General features: G+C 39.8%; 1 protein-coding gene across 1 annotated transcript in view; it reads left to right on the forward strand.

The window, feature by feature from the left end:
* snx29 (sorting nexin 29) overlaps positions 1 to 13475 on the forward strand; it is a 195667-nt gene extending 182192 nt beyond the window's left edge. The window contains exon 21 of the mRNA XM_033984684.2: positions 12764 to 13475. Coding sequence (XP_033840575.1) covers positions 12764 to 12890 — 127 coding nt within the window. The 3' untranslated portion in view covers positions 12891 to 13475. The remainder of the gene's footprint in view (positions 1 to 12763) is intronic.
* The last annotated feature ends 7503 nt before the right edge of the window (positions 13476 to 20978 follow it).

The raw sequence follows: 20978 nt of genomic DNA on the forward strand, positions 1-20978 counted from the left end.
GTTAGGACTCTGGCCGCTGCATTTTGGACCAACTGGAGGCTCCTTATAGTACTTTATAGTACTTTTGGGGCAGGCGGCGAGCAGAGAATTACAGTAATCAAGTCTGGAAGTAACAAATGCATGGATGAGTTTTTCAGCATCGTTTTTAGGTAAAATATTTCTCATTTTAGTTACATTTCGCAGGTGAAAGTATGCGGTTTTACAAGCTAGGTTTATATGGGCTGTGAATGAGAGATTTTGATCAAATAGGACTCCAAGATTTTTTACAGTAGGGCTAGAAGCAATACTCACATTGTCGAGTGAGATTATCTGGTCCGACAGAGAATCTCTTTGAATATACATACAGTATATATACATATACAGTTGAAGTTTACATTATATAAAAAGAAGCATACTCTTTTTTTTCTCACTGTCTGACATGAAATCAGACTCAACTTTTCCTGTTTTAGGTCAGTTAGGATTATCAAAATTATTTTTATTTGCTAAATGCCAGAATAATGCGAGAAGGATTACAGTTTGCAAATGCACACAGGGACAAATACCTTCATTTCTGGAGAACATGTCCTGTGGTCTGACAGAGCAAAAATTGAGTGTGTTGGCCATAATGAGCATCGTTACGTTAGGAGGAAAAAGCCAGAAACTTGCAAGCCTGAGAACACCATCCCAACTGTGAAATACGGGGGTGACAGCATCATGTTGTGGGGTTGTTTTGCTGCAGGAGGGACTGGTGCACTTCACAAAATAAATGACATCATGAGGAAAGAGCATTATGTGCAAATACTAAAGCAACATCTCAAGACATCAGCCAGAAAGTTAAAGCTTGGGCTCAAATGGATCTTCCAAATGGACAATGACCTGCAACATACTGCCAAAGTGGTTACAAAGAGGCTTAAGGATAACAAAGTCAATGTTTTGGAGTGGACACAAAGACGGTCACAAACTTGGCTCAGTTACACCAGTTCTGTCAGGAGGAATGGGCCCAAATTCCTGCCTGTTGAGAGAATCTTGTGGAAGGAAATCCACAACATTTAAGTCACACAGTTTAAAATATACTAATGAAATGTATGTAAACACCTGACTTTGAAGAAAGTAGAAAAATCTGTCTCTCATTATTCTGATATTTAACAGAAATAATTTTGGTAATCCTTTCCTAAAACAGGAAAAAATGTGTCTGATTTCATGTCAGACAGAAAAAAAAAGCATGTGTGTCTTTTTATATAGTGTATGAAAACTTCTGGTTTCAACTGTATATATAAAAAACTCAATTATTGCCTTTCTCTGATATGATTCAGCACTCGGCTTGTCAATGGCAGATGACAAATTAGTTTAGATTTTCTATTTGAGTTTGACAGGCCTCACTGCCTTCATTAGCTGACACTGGTTCCATAATATAGTACAGTGTCACATTGTCCCTAGTCCACCTCGTCCCTGTTATGTAGAGACATAGGAGTCTGATTAGAGCCCCTTGGATTCACACAGTCTGATTAGTTATGTAAGTGTGATTCGGGTCCAGATAAACCCACTGACCCACAAGAAAAAGCTGTGTGATTACAAACTAAAGTCCCTGTAATCACAATGATCCCAAGGACTATTTTTGAATTCATCTAATTTCAAGTGCTGTTTTATAATGGTCCGGGTTCCAGACGAATTGATAAAAAGTTAAAATGAATACAAGAATCACATTTCAGAACACATTTGTACAGATCTAAAGTACAGCATTAGCAGTTTTATGCAGATTAAAACAGGATATTATGTAGTATATAGTATATAGTATATAGTATAGCTTGTGAAGGAAATGATGGTACTTCAAAATGACGGAAGGTGCTGTGTTTGATTCCCAGACCAGTTGGATCTTTGTTGAGTTTTGATATGTTCTTCATCCAGTGTGAGTGCACATGAAGGTTTTCACATATTAACATTTATCTGCAGTACAAAACTATAACTTTTTGTAAAGCTTTTTCACAACGAGGTGCCAAATATTTTCTGATAAATTTATAGTAGAAAAGGTTTCGAATGTATTCATCTGGACACTGTTGTTTAAATCAAGATAAGTCATGTCCTAAGGGAGGAGTTACAGCCTGAATCTGCTCTGGCTTTGTGTAGCTGGTAGCCTCGTTTTGTGTGTCGTTCCCTTTTGTTCTATGAATTCTTGCTTCAGTACGTTCAGATTGAAAATGACATCTGGATGGCAGTTGAAAGGTCTTGTCTTGTTGTCTTTCAAAACCGCCCCTGGACCAATGAGGGATTACGCTGAATACTTTCTAATAAATAAATATAGTAAAACCAGATCGCTTCAAGTCCTTATTTCTGGTCAATCCATGGGTTTCAGAAAGATGAAATATTGGACTGTTGGTATAGCGATAAGCGGTTTAAAACTAAATACTACTAATATCCTTTTAAATGGGGAAAAAAGTCTAGATGTTGCGTATAACAGGAAGCTGGAACCCATGAATACTTTCTGGTTAAGGAGGAAATAGGAACTGTACAGCAGGAGAGATTAAGAATTACTGTGGGCGGAGTCTCGGACAGCTAACCATAAGGAGGGTTCGAATAGTGGCCGGGATATGAAACTTCAGGCATGTTTTTGATGAGGGAGCATTATATATATATCATGGTAGAACGCTCCATACCCCCGCTTTAATAATCAGGGTAATATCTTTAAAAATACACCAAATAACCCAGGCCCGATATGTCAATTTAAACGTACCAACTTAGCAAAACCATTTTTTCTGATTCCAGTCGTTTTATCTGATGTCATGTCTGTTCCCCGTCAGTTTGGATGACGCTGCGGAGAGGGAGGAGAGGGAGGAAGTGGGGTAACTACTGGATCAAACGTGATGCTAGCTCCAAAGTCCCGTTTAGCTTTAGGGACCTTATCAAGTAGGCCAGCTAACTCTAAATCACCAGTCTGAGCTCTCCACTTCCACAACGCGCAGAGGCCCAGGAGGGATGCCTCAAAATCGGCTACAAGTCCCGTCATCTGCCGGTCCCAGGCTCTGGATCGCTCTTAATTAGTCCAATTTGGTGAAGACGAGCGGTGGAAGGTTGGAGGGTTTTTGTAATGCTTTGGAAGTACGAAGGAATGGAGGAAGATGTGGTGGACTTAGGAATGGGACGATATTAAAATTTAGACCTTGCGATTAACGATATTATCACGATAATTACTACACCAAGGTTTACAAAATTTTAAAAAGTCACTAAAGCGTCAATTACCATACAATTTGCAGGTGTCTGATCGATCACCTTTATTGTTTTTTTTTCTGCAAATGAAATTAACAGTGAATGAATAATAAATGTGTCAATTGTATAACTCAAAAAACAAAAAAAAGAAATGAACCAACCTGAGAAAGCGTATATCGTCCCATCTCTAGGTGGGATTATGGAGGGATATAAGATAAAACAAAGCTAAAATATTAAGTTTTTCGACTAGGGTTGCACAATATATCGCAAAAGTATCAATATCCTGACAATAATCGATATTGCAGTAAACTCAATATATCGCAATAACACACGGGTTCTCCATCTGGCAAAAGTTCACAGTTTTTTAGGATTTCCTGGTTTTAATTTCACTAGTAAATTAAACAGACCTGTGGTGGACAGCTGTGGACATACCGCGGTTTATCGTGGCCTTTCTTTGCTCAGGTCACCTTGGCATTTGCATTTCATATTTTTAGAAATGAAATTGAAACTTACATTTTTGGGAAACAAACTTTAAAAGCAGCGTCTCTATTTAAAACAATTAGATTTGCATTAGAGCTACCTCTGCTGAGAGCAAAAGACTAAACCATGGGGGGAAAAACAAACATGTACCGGCATATTAGCTACGTCTGGTTAAACGTCTAAATGAGTGTAGAAAGGGACGTTTTGTTATAGGGGTGGAGCTTAGCGTTCTGTTTTTTCCACTTTTTGACTGATATATTATTTCACCATCAGGTTAATTTGGTTAAGTTTATGATTTTGGGACATGGAACATAATAAAATACCAAACATTTAGAGAATCCCAGTGTAGAAACGCTCAAGACTCACAGGGTTTTCATGACGATCTGGGGGAACATTGAGTAATTTCTGCGTGCTCAGAGAATACAACCTTATCCTCTGAGGCTTCTTGGTGGAAAAAAGTTTGAGAAAAAAGTTAGAGCTTATCTATTGCTGTATTGGGAAATTGTCAAAGTTTTTAAGTGTATATATACCTTTACCGAAAATGATGAAAGTATACAACATATCTGTAAACCTGTTGAGTAAAGATACATTCATGAAGGAGTTACACGGTGTCCCTTTGAGTTTTTTGCTGAGCGCCACTTCGTGATCGCACTTTGTCATCACCAGACTCTTGACTAAACTTTGGGTTCTCACCTCCATGACGTACTGCTGATCGACCAAACATGGCTGCCATCAGACGTACTTAAACTGAAACTGAAACCTCGCTACTAGTTTTGTCACGATACTGGAATTTCAAACGCAATTTCAATAAGAAGGAATAGTCTCGATGCTCAATACCGATTCCAATAAAGTAAAAAGACTTTATTTAGACGGTAGACTTTCATTTTTGATGTCTGTTTAATCCCTCAGTGTCCAGTAGGTTCCATAGTGGTCCGTGGGCGTCTTATACTTGTTCCGATACAGCTCAAGGTCATTCTAAAGCTGTTCCTGGAAAGGTTAAGTTCTGATTGTGATTTTTTTTTAGTATTGACACTTGCTCAAATTAGTATCTAAGCATCAACACTAGCTTTAGCATCATGTAGTATTTGGTTTTCGATAGTTTTGACAATATTAGTGACTACAGAAATGGCCTAATTATGCTTTTCCTTATTATAAACAATGTGTTCACTGACCTCGTTATGGTTCAAGATGCGTTATGGTGAACTCAACTGGCTCGGCGGCCTGTGGGAATTAGAAGTTGTCCCTCTGAGGCTTCTGTAGTTGCCAGTGTTGTCAATGTTTGCCTAGTGTTTGTGAGTCAATGTTTGTTTATGTGATTTAAAAAAGCACTGGACCAAACGAGGGCGATTAAGTGTTTGTGTAAGACTCTCTGAATGACTTTAGAAACAGTAGTATAGAACGCAAACTCAAATGGTTTTTTATGAGTTTTGTAGTATTCAGTAAACGTATTATATTCAACCAACCTTCAACCTTTCCCGTATGGTGTTTTAAAGGCTGCTAATTTATGTATTAATTCAATATATTTAAAGTAATCCCAGTATTTAAACTTTTCAAAGCAAATACAAAAAATAATAAAAATACAAAGGGAAAGGTTAGCAGCACAAAAATAGTCATCAAATGTGCTCGTCTCAAATGAACTGTTATTGAACTAAGTATGTTATTATGAAAATGAACGAGATAGTTTTGATTTGTGGCTCCATTTTGTTTGAGCAGTCTTTGTTCGTGCCCTTGTTACCGTAATTACACTCCCTCATGTTAGTATTCTGGGGAAGTCATTTTACTGCCAAGTCAATATTGTGCCCAAATAGTGGACAATCTCAAATATCAATAATCCTAAAAGAAAATTGAATCTCAATTGGACAAAAGCTCGGAGTAAAGAATATGCTTCACTACTCGTCTGTAGCTTCTACAGTTCTAGTATATATGTTGTATTCTTTGTTAGGGGTTAGGTATAGGAGTCAGGGGTAATCAGACTATGCTAATAGGAGTAAAATATGACTCTGGTGACAGTTCACACCTTAGGGTACTTCAGTGGACTAAACTAATAACTTACTGCAAACAACTACCATAACATTTTGGACTATTGAGTGCACCTGAATATAGGCTGCACCAGCAACATTTTAAAAGAAAATACATTTTTACATATATAAGCCGCAGGTTTTCATGTTGTAACATGAGATATTTACACAGAAAGACGGTGCACAGAGATTTTTTGAGTTTTTTTGAGACACTATTTTTTTTAAACCTGAAAATTAGCAGTAGAGCACCAACATACCATCAACACGGGATGAACATACATGCAAGTTTAGAAAATAAAACTGCACCAACACGGGCCATCTGCTTTTATGTCCTCTGAAAGTTTTTGTTGTTTTTTTACATTGACTAAGTTCTTCCTCCTCCCGCCTCCAACGTCGCACCATCGGTTCATTGATGCCAAACTTACGTGCAGTGGCTCTATTTCCTTCTTTGATGCCAGATCCATTGTTTCTAATTTAAAAGCTGCATCATTTACATTCCTTCATGTGTTTTCCATGATGAGGGTTACTGCATGACGCGCAAAATAACAGTTCAAAATCAAAACTAGTGTATTCTTCAGCACATAATCTTTCCCCACGTCTGTCTCACTTTTGCATTTACTGATACAGAGTGCCCCCTGGTGTCCATTAGCCAGTAAAAATGTATAAATTAGCCGCACTGTTGTATAAGCCTCAGGGTTCAAAGCGTGGGAAAAAAGTAGCGGTAGTTTGTACTTACCACTGAAGAAGCCTGTTGAATGAGTGGTGACACGTATTCATTATAAAAAAAGTTCTTAAACAATGGAGTCTACATTGTCGACTGAGGGATTAAACAGACATCTATATTTCTATTAACAGTGAGTTTTACATCTTTAAAAACATAAAATCGCACAATAAAACTTTATACATTGGACTTATAAGGACCACAAGAGCTGCTTATATGATATATCTGTATTGGGGCAAGACACATTTGCTCAAATACATGGGAAAAATAAAGGTTTAATTTGTCATTTTTCACCTCTCTGCAGTTTGATACGCATAAATGAGATGACCCACATTTTCAACTCTATTCGCTCGCTTCTATTTACAGTTGGTATGACCAGGTCCGCGCTGCTGCAGCCCTGATAACATTGGGGTTGGTGCGGTACAAAGCGGCGAAGTAAGTGGCACTTGAGAGGCTGCTAAACGTACACAGGGAAAACAATAGCACTCACCTTATTAGAGGAGTTCAGCGCGGCGGCCATATTGATGCCCACTCCAAAATGGGCCCGATCCTGATGGAGGGAAGAAAAAAAACGTGAGCAAGATGGGTTTTAAAACGAGTGTGCTCCCAAGGTCAACACTACTGTGGTTTTATATATATAGGGCTTTTCACAGGTAGAGTTCATGTTTTAGCACATAGTGTGATTGAGGTGGAAGTAAAGTATGATAAATGTAAGAAATAATAACAGAGGGGGTGGGATTAAAGACGTTTTCTTCTTCCCACTCCTTTTTGGGCAATCGGAGATACTCTTTTGTGTTTTGTTTGTCTGTTTTTGTTTATTTTTCCTTGTCTCTTGTATCATTGTGTTGATTGATATCATGTCCATTTGCCCAAGACAAATAATAAAAAAATAAAAAAATAATAATAAAAAAAAGTGCAAAAGGAGATATCCAGGACTAATGCAGTTCGCTATTATTTTTCAAGATGGATTTTTAAGTTTTAAGTCTTAAAAATATACGTAAATATAAGCCTTCTACCATGAGGAGTTAAATTCAAATGTGACTAGATTAAAATGGACCCATTATGCCAGATTTTCAGAGTTTCTAACCATGTTCTAGTGGTTTACCCGTCTCATTTCTCCTCTCAAAGTTGTCTTTTTGGAGCGATTCGTCCAAGTTTGAGCAATCTTTAATCAGTTATTTTCAAGATGTCATGTTGCCGTTCAGGCCCATTTTCACTTCCACCGCCGCACGCCCACTGCTCTCTCCTTACTTCTTTCTTTCATTTTATTCCCTTAATTGGGTAGTGCGTAGTCATTTTTGTACAAATGAAAAAAAAAACATCTGTTGCTCGCTCGTGTGATCTGAAGCCGTCTATCACAGGTGCCGACTCTTTGTTGTTCACTGTGACGTCTGCTCCCCTTGGGCATTTTAGATGAATATTGTGATTTAAAATGTGCAATTATAGCAAAATGATCCACGGGTGTCGTAGATTATAAATATATAGCAGCCTCAAGCACAATATGTGTTCAAAAAAAACAAAAAACTTGCAGATTGTGTCATATTTATTCCTGATTATTCATGACCGGCTCATAGCTCTATACAATAAAGCATTATAGTGTGAGGATTTGAATGGACGCTAAGTTTATTATTTAGCATCTTCATAGAACTTTATATATATTATGTATTATATAATTTTAAATGTCATCAGCTTGACCTGTGTGTGTCCCCAGATCTGAGGTAAAAATGTTCACATCAAATATAACTTACAATAGTAATGTTGATGGATTTGGAGTTACAAAAACATTGGACATGGGTTGTTAGCTTCAGTGTTGGTTTAAACCTAAAAGGACTCACTGATCAGCACCTGCAGCGCTAGTGCAGCCTCTCCAGCTCAGTGAGTGAATTCTGGAGGTTTATATGGCCTGTCCATGTACTGAGAAAAACATGTATGTGTCCTCTATCTGCAGGTTTAGGCTTTTTTTTAACTAGGAGTGCAGGGTATGTACAGTTGCTTTAAAATCCCCATTGTTTTAATATTAGTCTAAGTGAAAATTCTATGAGTCGTGGGGACACAATCTGTATCTCTTTTGTCATTGACCGTTTCTCTCATTATAAAATCCTTACCGTTGTGTGTAGGCTGAAGGCAGTCTCCTGTGGCAGATACTCACAGATCTGATCCGTGCCTCTCCTGCTCTCCACCTGAGGCTGTGTAAAGGTCCACACACATGTCCCAGATAGAGCGCACAGCTGATCACCATGGAGATGTTTGCGAGAGGGGTCAGCACGTTTTAAACCAAATCTGTATCAAGACCCAGAGGAATGACGCTACTGATTTGATTACAGAAAATTCTATGGACTGAGAAGAGCGTGGATTACCTCGAGCCGTTGAGCCGTGGCCACATATGGGCTTTTTTTTTTTTTTTACGAGATAGGGACAGTGTGTTGGTGCTAGAGGAAGGAGTAAAAAGTATTATTAAGTATATTATGTTTTTAGACAGCTGCTTTTATCTTTTGAACAGAAACAAGACTTCTGTCCAGTATTTTTTATTTTATTTTTAATTGTAAGAAGAAACAGAAGGGATTCCAATTGAGAGCAGTGTATGGTCAAAAATAGTACATAGTTTAAAGCTACACTGTGTAACTTTTCTTGTTTAACTTTTCACTTCCTGTTGGGATGGCGGTATGTCCATTTATATATACAGTCTAGAGTTTTGCCTGGAATCTTCCACAGTATGGCATTAAACTTAACTATTTCAGAGGAGACGAGCCGATGACATCATTCGGTCGAGTAACAAGTCAGCTCTGTGGAGAGGTGAGCCCGTTCCCTGTATCAATGCATGTTTTTCAAGATACTTCTGCGCGAGAAAAGCGTCTGTAATTGTTTGAATGCGAGACAGATGAGTGCAATGCCATAGTGGGTGACATTCCAGACAAAGCAATATCATCTCCATGGAGACAAGCGGGCGGTGGACCAGAAAGATTACATAGTGTAGCTTTAAAATGACTAATCTTGTCCTCAAAAAATATCACAGAATTCATGAAGCCTGCAAGAAAAACACACTTCATTCACCGATCTACTACTACTTCAACCTATACCTTTACTTTCCGGCTCGTCGTCCTCCGTTCTGGCTGTGATCAGATAAGGCGGGGGGGGGGGGGGGGGATCAGCTGTTGACTGGGTAGGAGAAGGTCGTCACGGTAACCGGCCGAATGGGGAGAACAAAAGGATTTCCTCCGTGAGCGCAGGAAGTCTTAATGTCAGTCTCATGGCCGTAATTTGATCTGCCCTGTCACACATGAGTGCCTCCAGATGAGACGACGCAGACGGGCACACGAGAGGAGGAGATGGAGGGAGAGAAGAGAGATGGAGGGAGAGAAGAGAGATGGAGGGAGAGAAGAGAGATGGAGGGAGAGAAGAGGAGATGGAGGGAGAGAAGAGATGGAGGGAGAGAAGAGAGATGGAGGGAGAGAAGAGGAGATGGAGGGAGAGAAGAGAGATGGAGGGAGAGAAGAGGAGATGGAGGGAGAGAAGAGAGATGGAGGGAGAGAAGAGAGATGGAGGGAGAGAAGAGAGATGGAGGGAGAGAAGAGGAGATGGAGGGAGAGAAGAGAGATGGAGGGAGAGAAGAGAGATGGAGGGAGAGAAGAGGAGATGGAGGGAGAGAAGAGAGATGGAGGGAGAGAAGAGGAGATGGAGGGAGAGAAGAGATGGAGGGAGAGAAGAGAGATGGAGGGAGAGAAGAGAGATGGAGGGAGAGAAGAGAGATGGAGGGAGAGAAGAGGAGATGGAGGGAGAGAAGAGAGATGGAGGGAGAGAAGAGAGATGGAGGGAGAGAAGAGAGATGGAGGGAGAGAAGAGGAGATGGAGGGAGAGAAGAGAGATGGAGGGAGAGAAGAGGAGATGGAGGGAGAGAAGAGAGATGGAGGGAGAGAAGAGGAGATGGAGGGAGAGAAGAGATGGAGGGAGAGAAGAGAGATGGAGGGAGAGAAGAGGAGATGGAGGGAGAGAAGAGAGATGGAGGGAGAGAAGAGAGATGGAGGGAGAGAAGAGAGATGGAGGGAGAGAAGAGGAGATGGAGGGAGAGAAGAGAGATGGAGGGAGAGAAGAGAGATGGAGGGAGAGAAGAGGAGATGGAGGGAGAGAAGAGAGATGGAGGGAGAGAAGAGGAGATGGAGGGAGAGAAGAGGAGATGGAGGGAGAGAAGAGATGGAGGGAGAGAAGAGAGATGGAGGGAGAGAAGAGAGATGGAGGGAGAGAAGAGAGATGGAGGGAGAGAAGAGGAGATGGAGGGAGAGAAGAGAGATGGAGGGAGAGAAGAGAGATGGAGGGAGAGAAGAGGAGATGGAGGGAGAGAAGAGAGATGGAGGGAGAGAAGAGGAGATGGAGGGAGAGAAGAGGAGATGGAGGGAGAGAAGAGATGGAGGGAGAGAAGAGAGATGGAGGGAGAGAAGAGAGATGGAGGGAGAGAAGAGGAGATGGAGGGAGAGAAGAGATGGAGGGAGAGAAGAGAGATGGAGGGAGAGAAGAGAGATGGAGGGAGAGAAGAGGAGATGGAGGGAGAGAAGAGAGATGGAGGGAGAGAAGAGAGATGGAGGGAGAGAAGAGGAGATGGAGGGAGAGAAGAGAGATGGAGGGAGAGAAGAGGAGATGGAGGGATGATGTTGTGACTATAGAATCAAAATTAGAACAAATGTATTGTTTTATGTTGGTTTTAATTGTTTCATACATGTGCACAAAGACAAAAATACAGCATAGACGATGTACCATAAAGCCCTTAGCCTTTGTAATGTCATAGTGTAATAGATGATGAGAAAACACTCTTTATTTAGACACTAAAATGTTATTCTCAACGTTAAATAATGATACTTTCCTACCTTGTGGCCTTATATCTGTGTGATTCTTCAGTCGGTCTGTGTGTCTTATACTTGTTCTGACACAGCTCAAAGAAAGGGTTCATTTCTGTCCTGTAAATGTGACTTTTTAGTATTGATACTTGCTCAAATGAGTATCTAGTTTTGATACGAGTTTTAATATTGATTAGTATCTGATTTTTGATTGACAACCCTAAGCCCCAGATTATAATTTCAGTGCACAAAGTTGACATTCCTATACACTCGATAGTTAACTCTCAAGCCAGAACCAAATTTTATTATGCAATCAGATTTGTATATTTTGTGTGAAACGAAGGAGCTTAAAACTTCTGTGACCTCAGATGAACAGAGTTTATTTAAGGTGACAGACTTACATCTTCATAAAGTTTTAGAGAAGTGTGTATCCTGGATCCCGAAATGGTACAAACAGGAAACCATCATTAGGATAAGCCGCTGAATATCTACAGTTTTATAGTAAAACTGTTTTTCAGATTTTGACACCTACTTTATGGTTCAATTTGTAAGTCTGCAACATTTTACGATTTAATGCAAACTGAAGTGTTGGTAAGATTTTTAAGACTTTCTTGGGGATAAACTAAAGTCGGTCATCACTAAATCTGAGTTTCCTGCTCCTTAATGTAGAATTCTTTGAAGTGTTTTGAGTCGTCTCTTTCCTGGGAGAATGTCCCCTGGCTTCACCAAACAATAGATTACTGTGGGCCCTGCATTAGCCTCACGCTCAACTGTCTGGATTCTATATCTCCAAGGATCTCTAATAACACCCAGACACAACGCAGATATATTTTTAATGGCAAAAAAGTTTTATCAATTCAAAAGTAAAGAAAATGACTTTATTATGGGTCTGTTATTTGGACAATTTTGATGAACCAAGTAACCGTACAGATTTACAATGGTGATCCGACCAAAGAGAAGCAGAAGAGGCAACAAAGGGAAAAAGTCTATATAAAAAACAAAACATAATATTCTCTCCTAACCAATATCCTGTAGCCATGACGACGCAGTATGTAAGTGTTATGGAGGATGGTCCAGCACGAGCAGACAGCACAGCCAGGCTAAAGGTCAGATTTGTGTGAATGTATGTTTTCCAAGGTATTTTTGTGCCGTAGAGAGTTAAAGTTAAAAATCTCCATCAAAAAACACGGCATCAGAAAAGTTGCATTTACTACGAATGAAAAATATCGAATTGCGACTTGTCTGACGTGTCGCGATTAGATTTCGATTTATAAAGTACACACATTTGAAATACCTACAGGAAAATTGATAGAAAAAATGACAAACTCATGTAAAGTTCAGATGTATTTAGAGTTTACACAAATCCAAACAACCGGGTTAGCAGTTTTTGATCGAACAGGACGGATATTTTGCTTGTGAAGGAAATTTTCGTACTTCAAAACCTGCAGCGACGTACCAATTATTGCGGTTTCGATGTGCGAATAATCTTGCAGTCCTTTAACGTATTTTTCTTCTGTCTTACGTTTCCCCTCATACAGAGACGCTCCCCAGACCAACGACAACGCCACCAAGACCCCGCGCTCCAGAACCGCCTCCCGCTTCCCCCGCCTGGGACGCAACCGCAACCAGGACGCCCGGCCCGAGCCCCAGAGCGGCGACCTATAACGGAGGACCGCCCGCCTCCGATCAGCTCCTCCAATCAGCTCCCACAGGCCAAAGACTGTTACAGAGGCCATTTTGGACCTTTAACTTGCCCCCAAGATGAAAACTAAAAACATTCGGGTGCTGCCTTGCCGGACGAAGGATCAATCTTAAAAAGCTGCCTATTAACGGACTGACGAAACGGCGCCAATTACCTCAAAACGACACACAGACTGGCAGCAGAATGAAATACCAGGACCATTTTCGTACTAGTTTTGTAGTTGGTGTAAATCGGTCACAGTGCCTACAGTGTTTTGTAGCTGCTTTCTGCTCTCAGACGAAGAGCAGAGGAAACGCACGCCTGTAGTTTAACGCAGTGAATGTTGTCTGCTTTATGGTGCCAATTATTTTAATATTTGCAATGGATTTCTGGTGTGGACCACTAGACAACGGGGCATTCTGCGCGGAGAATATACATGTATAATTACGGCGAAAGCTCTTGGGAGTAATATCATCGAGAAACAGAACCGATTGTGAACAGAAAATGCAGTATGGACGTGGAGTATCGTCTGATTAAGTGCTGACTTCGGTCTAAAGTTCAAATGTAAGCTTTTCTTTGATAAACAGTGTTTTTATAAAGTGTATGTTGTTTTTGGTGTTTTATGCCTTCAGTCAATTTCAAATCAATTTCTACATTTTTTTTAACCCTGTATAGTAACTCCTCAACCAAAAAGTGAGAATTGGCGCGACAGAAATCGACAGGTAGGTGATCCAAAGTGCTTCACCGGGAATGTTATAGTACCTACTAGCTAGCATTTACAGGGGCGAGTTTGGAGCTAAAGTCTGACTGCGAGTATCATAGCAACACAACAGCCAATCCAGAGCCGTGCTGTTGAAGGTTAAGCTCCTTCCCGCCCGCGCAGTTGGTTTAGCAGGGACTGGGCGCTTAGCAACTCTGTCGATCGAGCCCGTTGCTAAGGCTAGCGGGAAAACAGGCGCCTGATTTGTCTGTTATTAAAGTTGACATCTTGATTTACAGACAAAATGACGAAATAAAATCACTAGGATGATGCAGAGCGGGCTAATACGAACATTTGAGTATGAAAATGACGAGCGCTCATGATCACTTCTTATTTGGAACGCGGGCGCTAGCAGGTTAGCTACGTCCATTTATACAAACAGTCCGTGGTCCAGAATGATATTTATTTACACAGAAGGATGTCAGTCTGCACCTTGAGCCAATCGTAAACGCGTCTGTGCAGTCGGATCAGTTTATTATGGAAGATCATTTGCTTCATTAGGTTTAAAATCGCACAAGCCGCTGAATTCGTCACTTTGAATTTTTCACTCTGACAAAAACATGTTTCGAATTATTTTCAGGCTGAATTTGAATGGCTGGATTTCGAAGTTTTCAGTAAGTTTAAAAATACAAAAATAAAAACTTCATCTTTTAAATATTCAGCGTAAATATTCTCATGTCCTCAGATTCAACAGTCAAAGGTTTGTTTTGTTTATTTGTCATGGTTATATTTTAATCAGCTCTTTTTCCAGCCTTTTTGATCATTGTTATAGATAATAAACTTGATACTCAAATTTAACGAATCTCCCAAACAATTCCAATACCGATTTTCTGATATACAGCGTCTTTGTGTGGTAAACTTTATATGTCTTACACAAATACTGCGGAATGAAGCCACATCTGTAAGAAACAAACAATCCACTGACCCTGTAGCTCACGCACTTCATTCATTTAAAGTGTCTGGAGGTTTACGTTCAAACATACAAAAGTATTCAGGCCATCTTGATTTGACTAGTTTTTATAATTGTAGATTTAACCTCCTGAGTCCTGACGTCCTCATATGTGGACAACACGTTTTTGGCTCGTCTAGGCCACAGTGCAAATTATTAGATGAAGAATAACAGCAACGATGTAAATGTATTATATATATTCATTTTTAACAGTTTAGAATATTTTATTTTATTTTATTTTGTTTTGTTTTTCTTCCAGCTCTTCACATGAGACACATTGTTCCAAGAGGCACAATTGTTGTTTTTCATTTTGTTTTTTAGATTCAGGACAAATGTTGCTGTGTTCAGGGTCTTAATAAATAGTTTTTGCAAATCATTATTCAAATGTTTTATCAAAATGAGTAAAATGTCACATATGAGGACGTTTGATTTATATATTTTTCAGGTCAATCAGCCCAAATAACAAAGAGAAATTAATAAAACAAGTCACGCAAGAGCTCGGGTCTCAGGAGGATAAGTGGTTTTATATATATATACTTTTCTATATTTGTTGTTTTTCAAAATGATCTGAATCCAAACTATGAAAACGACTCCGCTTCACTGTAACTGTAGAAACTTGCTACTCTCCAAATAATTGTTCTAAAGCCTCACAACAAGAAGGTCCTGTGTGGAATATGGATGTTCTCCCTGTGCCTCCGAGTTTCCAGGAGGCTCCGGTTCCTCTACCTCTAAAAACACGTAGAATAGTGTAATTATCTCACGTCCCGGGCTGTTGTGTCGAATGTTTTACGGAGGACTGAACGCCTGAATGTCACTGCTGCTGGTACAAACCGGGAGGAGCGAGTAGAAACGGGATCTCATGCACGTGGATGGACCAGGAATGAGGACGTCCGCGGGTTTGGGAACGTCGGGAATCAAAGGGTCGACTCGTGGAACAGTAAACACAACTGAGCCGAGACACCTGGGTTAATTCAGCTGTTTTCTCTACACTGCGCAAGAACGAAGGTGAGATTTTCTAGGTTTTCTAAAGATGTCGCAGAATTTTTCGATTTTTAGTCTGAAACGTGCGGGACTGGCAAATCCAACGGGGCAGTTTGACTTGGATTTGTGCAATTTCTTGATATAAAACAACAGTTTACAGAACAAAAACAAGTTAAAGATGCACTGTGTAACTTTTCTGCCACCTAGAATGTTCCATAGTACGCAATTAATCTACCAACGTCCATTTCTTTCATTACAGATGCTTTTTATCGCTCAAAATCTTGAAAAAACGAACATTTTTATTGTGAGTTTTATGTCATTCTTTTAAAACAATCCTAGGCTAAGCAATAACATCCCCATGGAGACGAGCAGATAGGGAAGTCTTCACCGGAAAAGTTCCACGGTGCACCTTTAAATGTAAATCTGTACTTTTGTCTCCTATTTCCTCCCCGTCTCAGACTTTACACGCGAATTATTTCAACGTATCGATTAGAAAAGGGATGAATTAAAGAGGCAAAAAGAAAAGTGTAATTCCATATCTTTGCGCCTCATCCTTTCTTAATCTTAATCTTATTTTAATCTAATCTCATTTTATCATTTTTTTGATTAAAGTCAAATGTAAAATGTGTCTTGCCCCAGTACAGATATATTGTAAAAACAGCTCTAGGGGTCAAAGTGCGTGTCGTCTGCATCTAATCCTAAAGTGACTATAGCACATTTGTATCTGCGTGACCCAGGAAGTGCGCTGTTTACATGCTAGTTTTGTTTTAGTTTTTTTTTTAGGATATACGATATAATGATATTTTTTGTGATCAAATTTTTATTGTTTACATGATAACAACAACAGAACAACAAAAACGCGATAACCCCCCCAAAAAAATAAAAATAAATACATAAAAATAAAAATAAAAATAAAAATAAAATTAAAATTAAAATTAAAATACAATAAAATACAATAAAATAAAATATAATAAAATACAATAAAATACAATACAATACAATACAATATAAATAAAATATAAATAAAAATATAATGATATATTAGTTGTTGTTAGCATTACTGTAAACTACAAAACTCCACTGTGGCCTCTGAAAAACACTTATAAACTCATCATAATAAATAATTTGAGGAATACGTTTGACCTCTACTCACAGTTTAAAAGGAACTAGTTCTGTTTTTCACATTTTTAAGACTATAAAAATCAGGTACAATGCTTTTAAGCACTACTATTCAATCGCTCATATCTTAAATCATGTTTTGTGTATGCTATGTCGGCTAATGCTAGCTTGCTTATGCTAGTTTTTATATTTAGTATGGGATTTGTTTTGTCAAATAATCATAGGCTGTATATATAAATGGACATAGCTAAAGCCTCCACGTTCCAAATAGAAAGTGATCATGGGTGACACTTCCAGCTCTGTCGACTCCAATTCACTTTCTATTGAAAAGCTGTCACTCATCTCTCCGTAACTGCTGCTGTCAGACTCATCATTTTGGTCTTAAATGTTCGCATTAACCCTCTCTACATGATCCTGGTGTTTTTATTTCACTTTTGTATCCATAACTCAAGATATGAATGTTAATAACAGACAAATCAGGCGCTTTCTTTCCCTGAGGTCACTCAACAGAGTAAGAGACAGTGTTGCTTAGCGCCCACTCCTGCTAAACCAGCAATGCGGGTGGGAAGGGTCATTACCTTCAACAGCCTCGCTCCGGATTAGCTTTTTAGTTGCTATGATACTCACGGTCGGGATTCCAAATGTGGAACTCTGCTCCAGATTCACCCTGTAACCGCTCGAGCCTCGATGAGCTTCATTTGACCGGAGCCGAGCGCTATGGGTGACTTTAAGCTCCACTTCTTTATACAGTTTATGCAAATAACATCAAAACCGGGCATTAGATGAGACATTTTATGATTGTATAACAGAAAACAGTGAGCCAAACGTACAATTTCTCCATGGAGCAGAAAATGATGGTAGTTTTGGGTGGCTGCTTTTGTTTACCCTGAGCACAAAAGGCTAGACGCATTTCGCCGTGCGCTAAATGGGACGATGATGAAGACATTTTGCCAGACATTTAATTTGTCACGTTACATAAGGAGCCTGGCTACTTCTGCGACGTGTAATTGGGGTTAAAAAGGCACATTCACATAATCACATCTAGCATTCTGTATCTCAAAAATGACTTCCTGTGCTTTAGATTTCAACAAAACAGCAGAGTATCGCCTGATTGTTACTGTCTTAAAAAGTGGGAAAACGTATTCATTTTAAACGCATCCTAATGATTCACCTCGATGAGTTTATGAGCACTTTTCACAACTTTCACAACGGAATTTTGACGTCAGCTAGCACGAAAAATGTGACGCAAAGTTCAACATCGTCCGTCAGCGTAAACGAACAAAAGTGAAATCATATTTTTTTTGCGCAATCGCTTCAGAAAGACGTGATTCTTATCAGTTGAAACGACTTTAAACCAGAAATGAATGTGTTTGTGGAGCCGATCCCTAACACATAATAATAATCCGGTTCAACATTTGTAGGCCAGAAGATCGGATATTTTTTTTGAAAAGCCAAAAAGTGACAAAATGAGTGTAAAAAAAATGCTGCAAAAGCGTAGACTTGTAGACATTCACGCTCAATGCTAAAACATGTCCTCTGTCTCCGCTGGTTGAACAATGGGCTGTCTTCTTGTCAGCCCGGGTTAAGCGTAGGTAGAGGGGAGCGCTTGTTTTCACCAACCTGCTGAAACCTGATATTGTGTTGACGCCACATAACCAGTAAAGACCTATAATTACTCGAAAGCTCCTCCAGTAACGCGTAAATGATACTTTTTTGGTTTTCTGCTTAGTTCTCTAGCATGAATATATCAGCTGCGTTCTCCATACACCGCCCGATATAAGTCTCCTTGAAGATACGTAGATCTCCATACGCTCATTTTAAAGGATACAGTGTAATTACCACGCTCTTACCTTTGTGTGGAGGACAGGGAGGAGATGGAGCGCCCGGCTTAAACAAGGTCGCTGTATAAATAGGATTCGCCGTACAGTGCACAGAGGTGGGCAGAGCGAGGTTTATTGTAATGATAATAATACCCGGCTGGACATAAGGCGTCCTATAGGCCTTCAGAATGGAAATGTAGATGCCAGGATTAGCATGTGATACATCGTAAGCGTTTGCTCAGAAAGGTTTAAATAATGTGAAAGTGAAGAAGTCATTACAGGAGATTTAAACTTAATGAAAGAAGAATATACTTATGAGTGTCAAACTCAAACTCACAGTGGCACAAAATTAAAAACTGAGACAAATTCATGGGCCAAACTCAATATTTATTGAAAAATTAACTGCACCTGATGTGTAATGCTTAACTTTTTCATATAGAAACAAACATAAACACAAAATCTGGAACAACTCAAGTTTGATATTACAAATAAAAAGAAATAAAATTAAAAATAAAAGACACATCAGAAGTACCCATTACTTATTTAAATAAATACAAATGATGTCTCTCTGTAGTAATTACTTTGTCTGACGTGACTAGTAACTCGGTTGTTTATGAGTCTCAACAGAAAAGGAGGGGTGACTACATGCCAGTGTACAAGCAAAGCATTCTGGGATTTGTAGTTTTAGTGGTGCACGCGCTATATACCAGCGGGCCATCTCTAATGCACATGTGATACGATCTCATGGGACAAATATAATTACACTGCGGGCCAGATTTGGCCCCTGGGCCTGAGTTTGACATACATGATTTATGGGTTTTATTCATGTCTCTCTTTTTCACTTTCATCTCACAGTGAGTTAACAGACAGCCTGCATTCTGAAGGCTGGTGGTTGTGTTAATAGTTAGTGTTACTACCCCCCGAACATCACAAACTATCAAAACACAAGGGCTGTTTTGGCATCTGGCAACCGCTCGAGTACAAGTGAGAACACTGGAGCCTCGTCAGAAAACATTAGAGCATAGTTTATTTTACATAGTGATTAGCACCAAAATTAGCAGAAAGGCTAAAAACGATGTAATAAACATTTTCTTGAAACATTATGTTGGACAAACCGCATCCAAAACCAGGCTGGCCCCCGCAATCGCACAATGACATTCCAATGTTTCTTCCATCTGGCCCCTCAGTTCCTCCTTAAAGGGGTATTATGCAAAATCTACTTTTTGTTATAACGTTGAAGAGGTTTTATGTGGCATCTGTGCACATTTCAGTAATATTGCAATCTCTTCCGGGCCCTATTCAAACCCTCCTTACAGTCAGCAGTGAGACTCTATCTAAAGCTCCGCCCACAAGCCCATGTCACCCGCACTGCAGTTTTCCATAAATATACAAAAGCATGACACAAAACAACACACTACAACTTCACAAAGCTGATGCTATGAGCAGTATTTACATTGTGATAGTGCTCTGAAGGGGGAGTGACATGTGACATAGCAGCTTTTAATGCCCCATAGAAGTGTAACAATAATAATCTTTAAATGTGTGATCTTGAATCTAAACGACTTTATAAACAACAACTTTTCATTTACGTGTCTGACAAACTACACAATTACAATTTTTATTTTGTTTCCTCATTAAAATGAATAGGACAGAATGTGTATTGGTACCACCAGGGCCCAGCCCATAAGCAGCTGCTTAGGGCCCCGAGACCACCCGAGGGCCCCCAAGAGCCCATACATTTATACTGAAAAATAATTCTACTCTTTTTTTAGGAAACTAAACAGCACTTGATGTTTATACTAGTCTAAATAACCCACGAAATTAGATGTGTTTTATTTCCAGAAGTTAAATATGTGCTGCCTGTGTTTGTTTTTGAGTCGGGCAGAGGTGTGGACAGCACCATGTTCACACCGGAGAAACAAACCTCCCGTCCTTACATGTTTTTATGATGTTACAGTGGTGGATATTGTTGTTGTGAGTCTCTACAAATGTGAATATGAAGTGAAGTGGCGAGGGCCCCTAAAGCCGAGGGCCGGTCCTGGGGACCACGCATGAAAGATCTACAGTCTCCCTGATAACTAGTGTTGGACGATTTCATTCCATCTTTATGAAATTCAATATCTGAATAAACTAGGACCTATAACTGTTGGTGCTTCTCCAGACTTTTTAACCAGACTTTCCTTCTTGTATTTTTCTCCAGTTTCTAGTATCTTCTTGTCTTTCACTTGTTGCTATGACTCTCTCCCTCCTCCCCTCCTCCTCCTCCCCTCCTCCTCCTGCCCTCTCCACACTCCTCCTCCCCTCCTCCTCCTCCCCTCCTCCCCTCCTCCTCCTGCCCTCTCCACACTCCTCCCGCTCTCCCCTGCTCTGTTCTATCCGTCCTGACTGCCGTTTCCCCGTCTGTCCGGTCGCCTCTTCTCATTGTCAGTGTTTGGCTCTTCCT

The sequence above is a fragment of the Periophthalmus magnuspinnatus genome, chromosome 19, assembly GCF_009829125.3.
Source record: "Periophthalmus magnuspinnatus isolate fPerMag1 chromosome 19, fPerMag1.2.pri, whole genome shotgun sequence".
Lineage (NCBI taxonomy): Eukaryota > Metazoa > Chordata > Actinopteri > Gobiiformes > Gobiidae > Periophthalmus > Periophthalmus magnuspinnatus.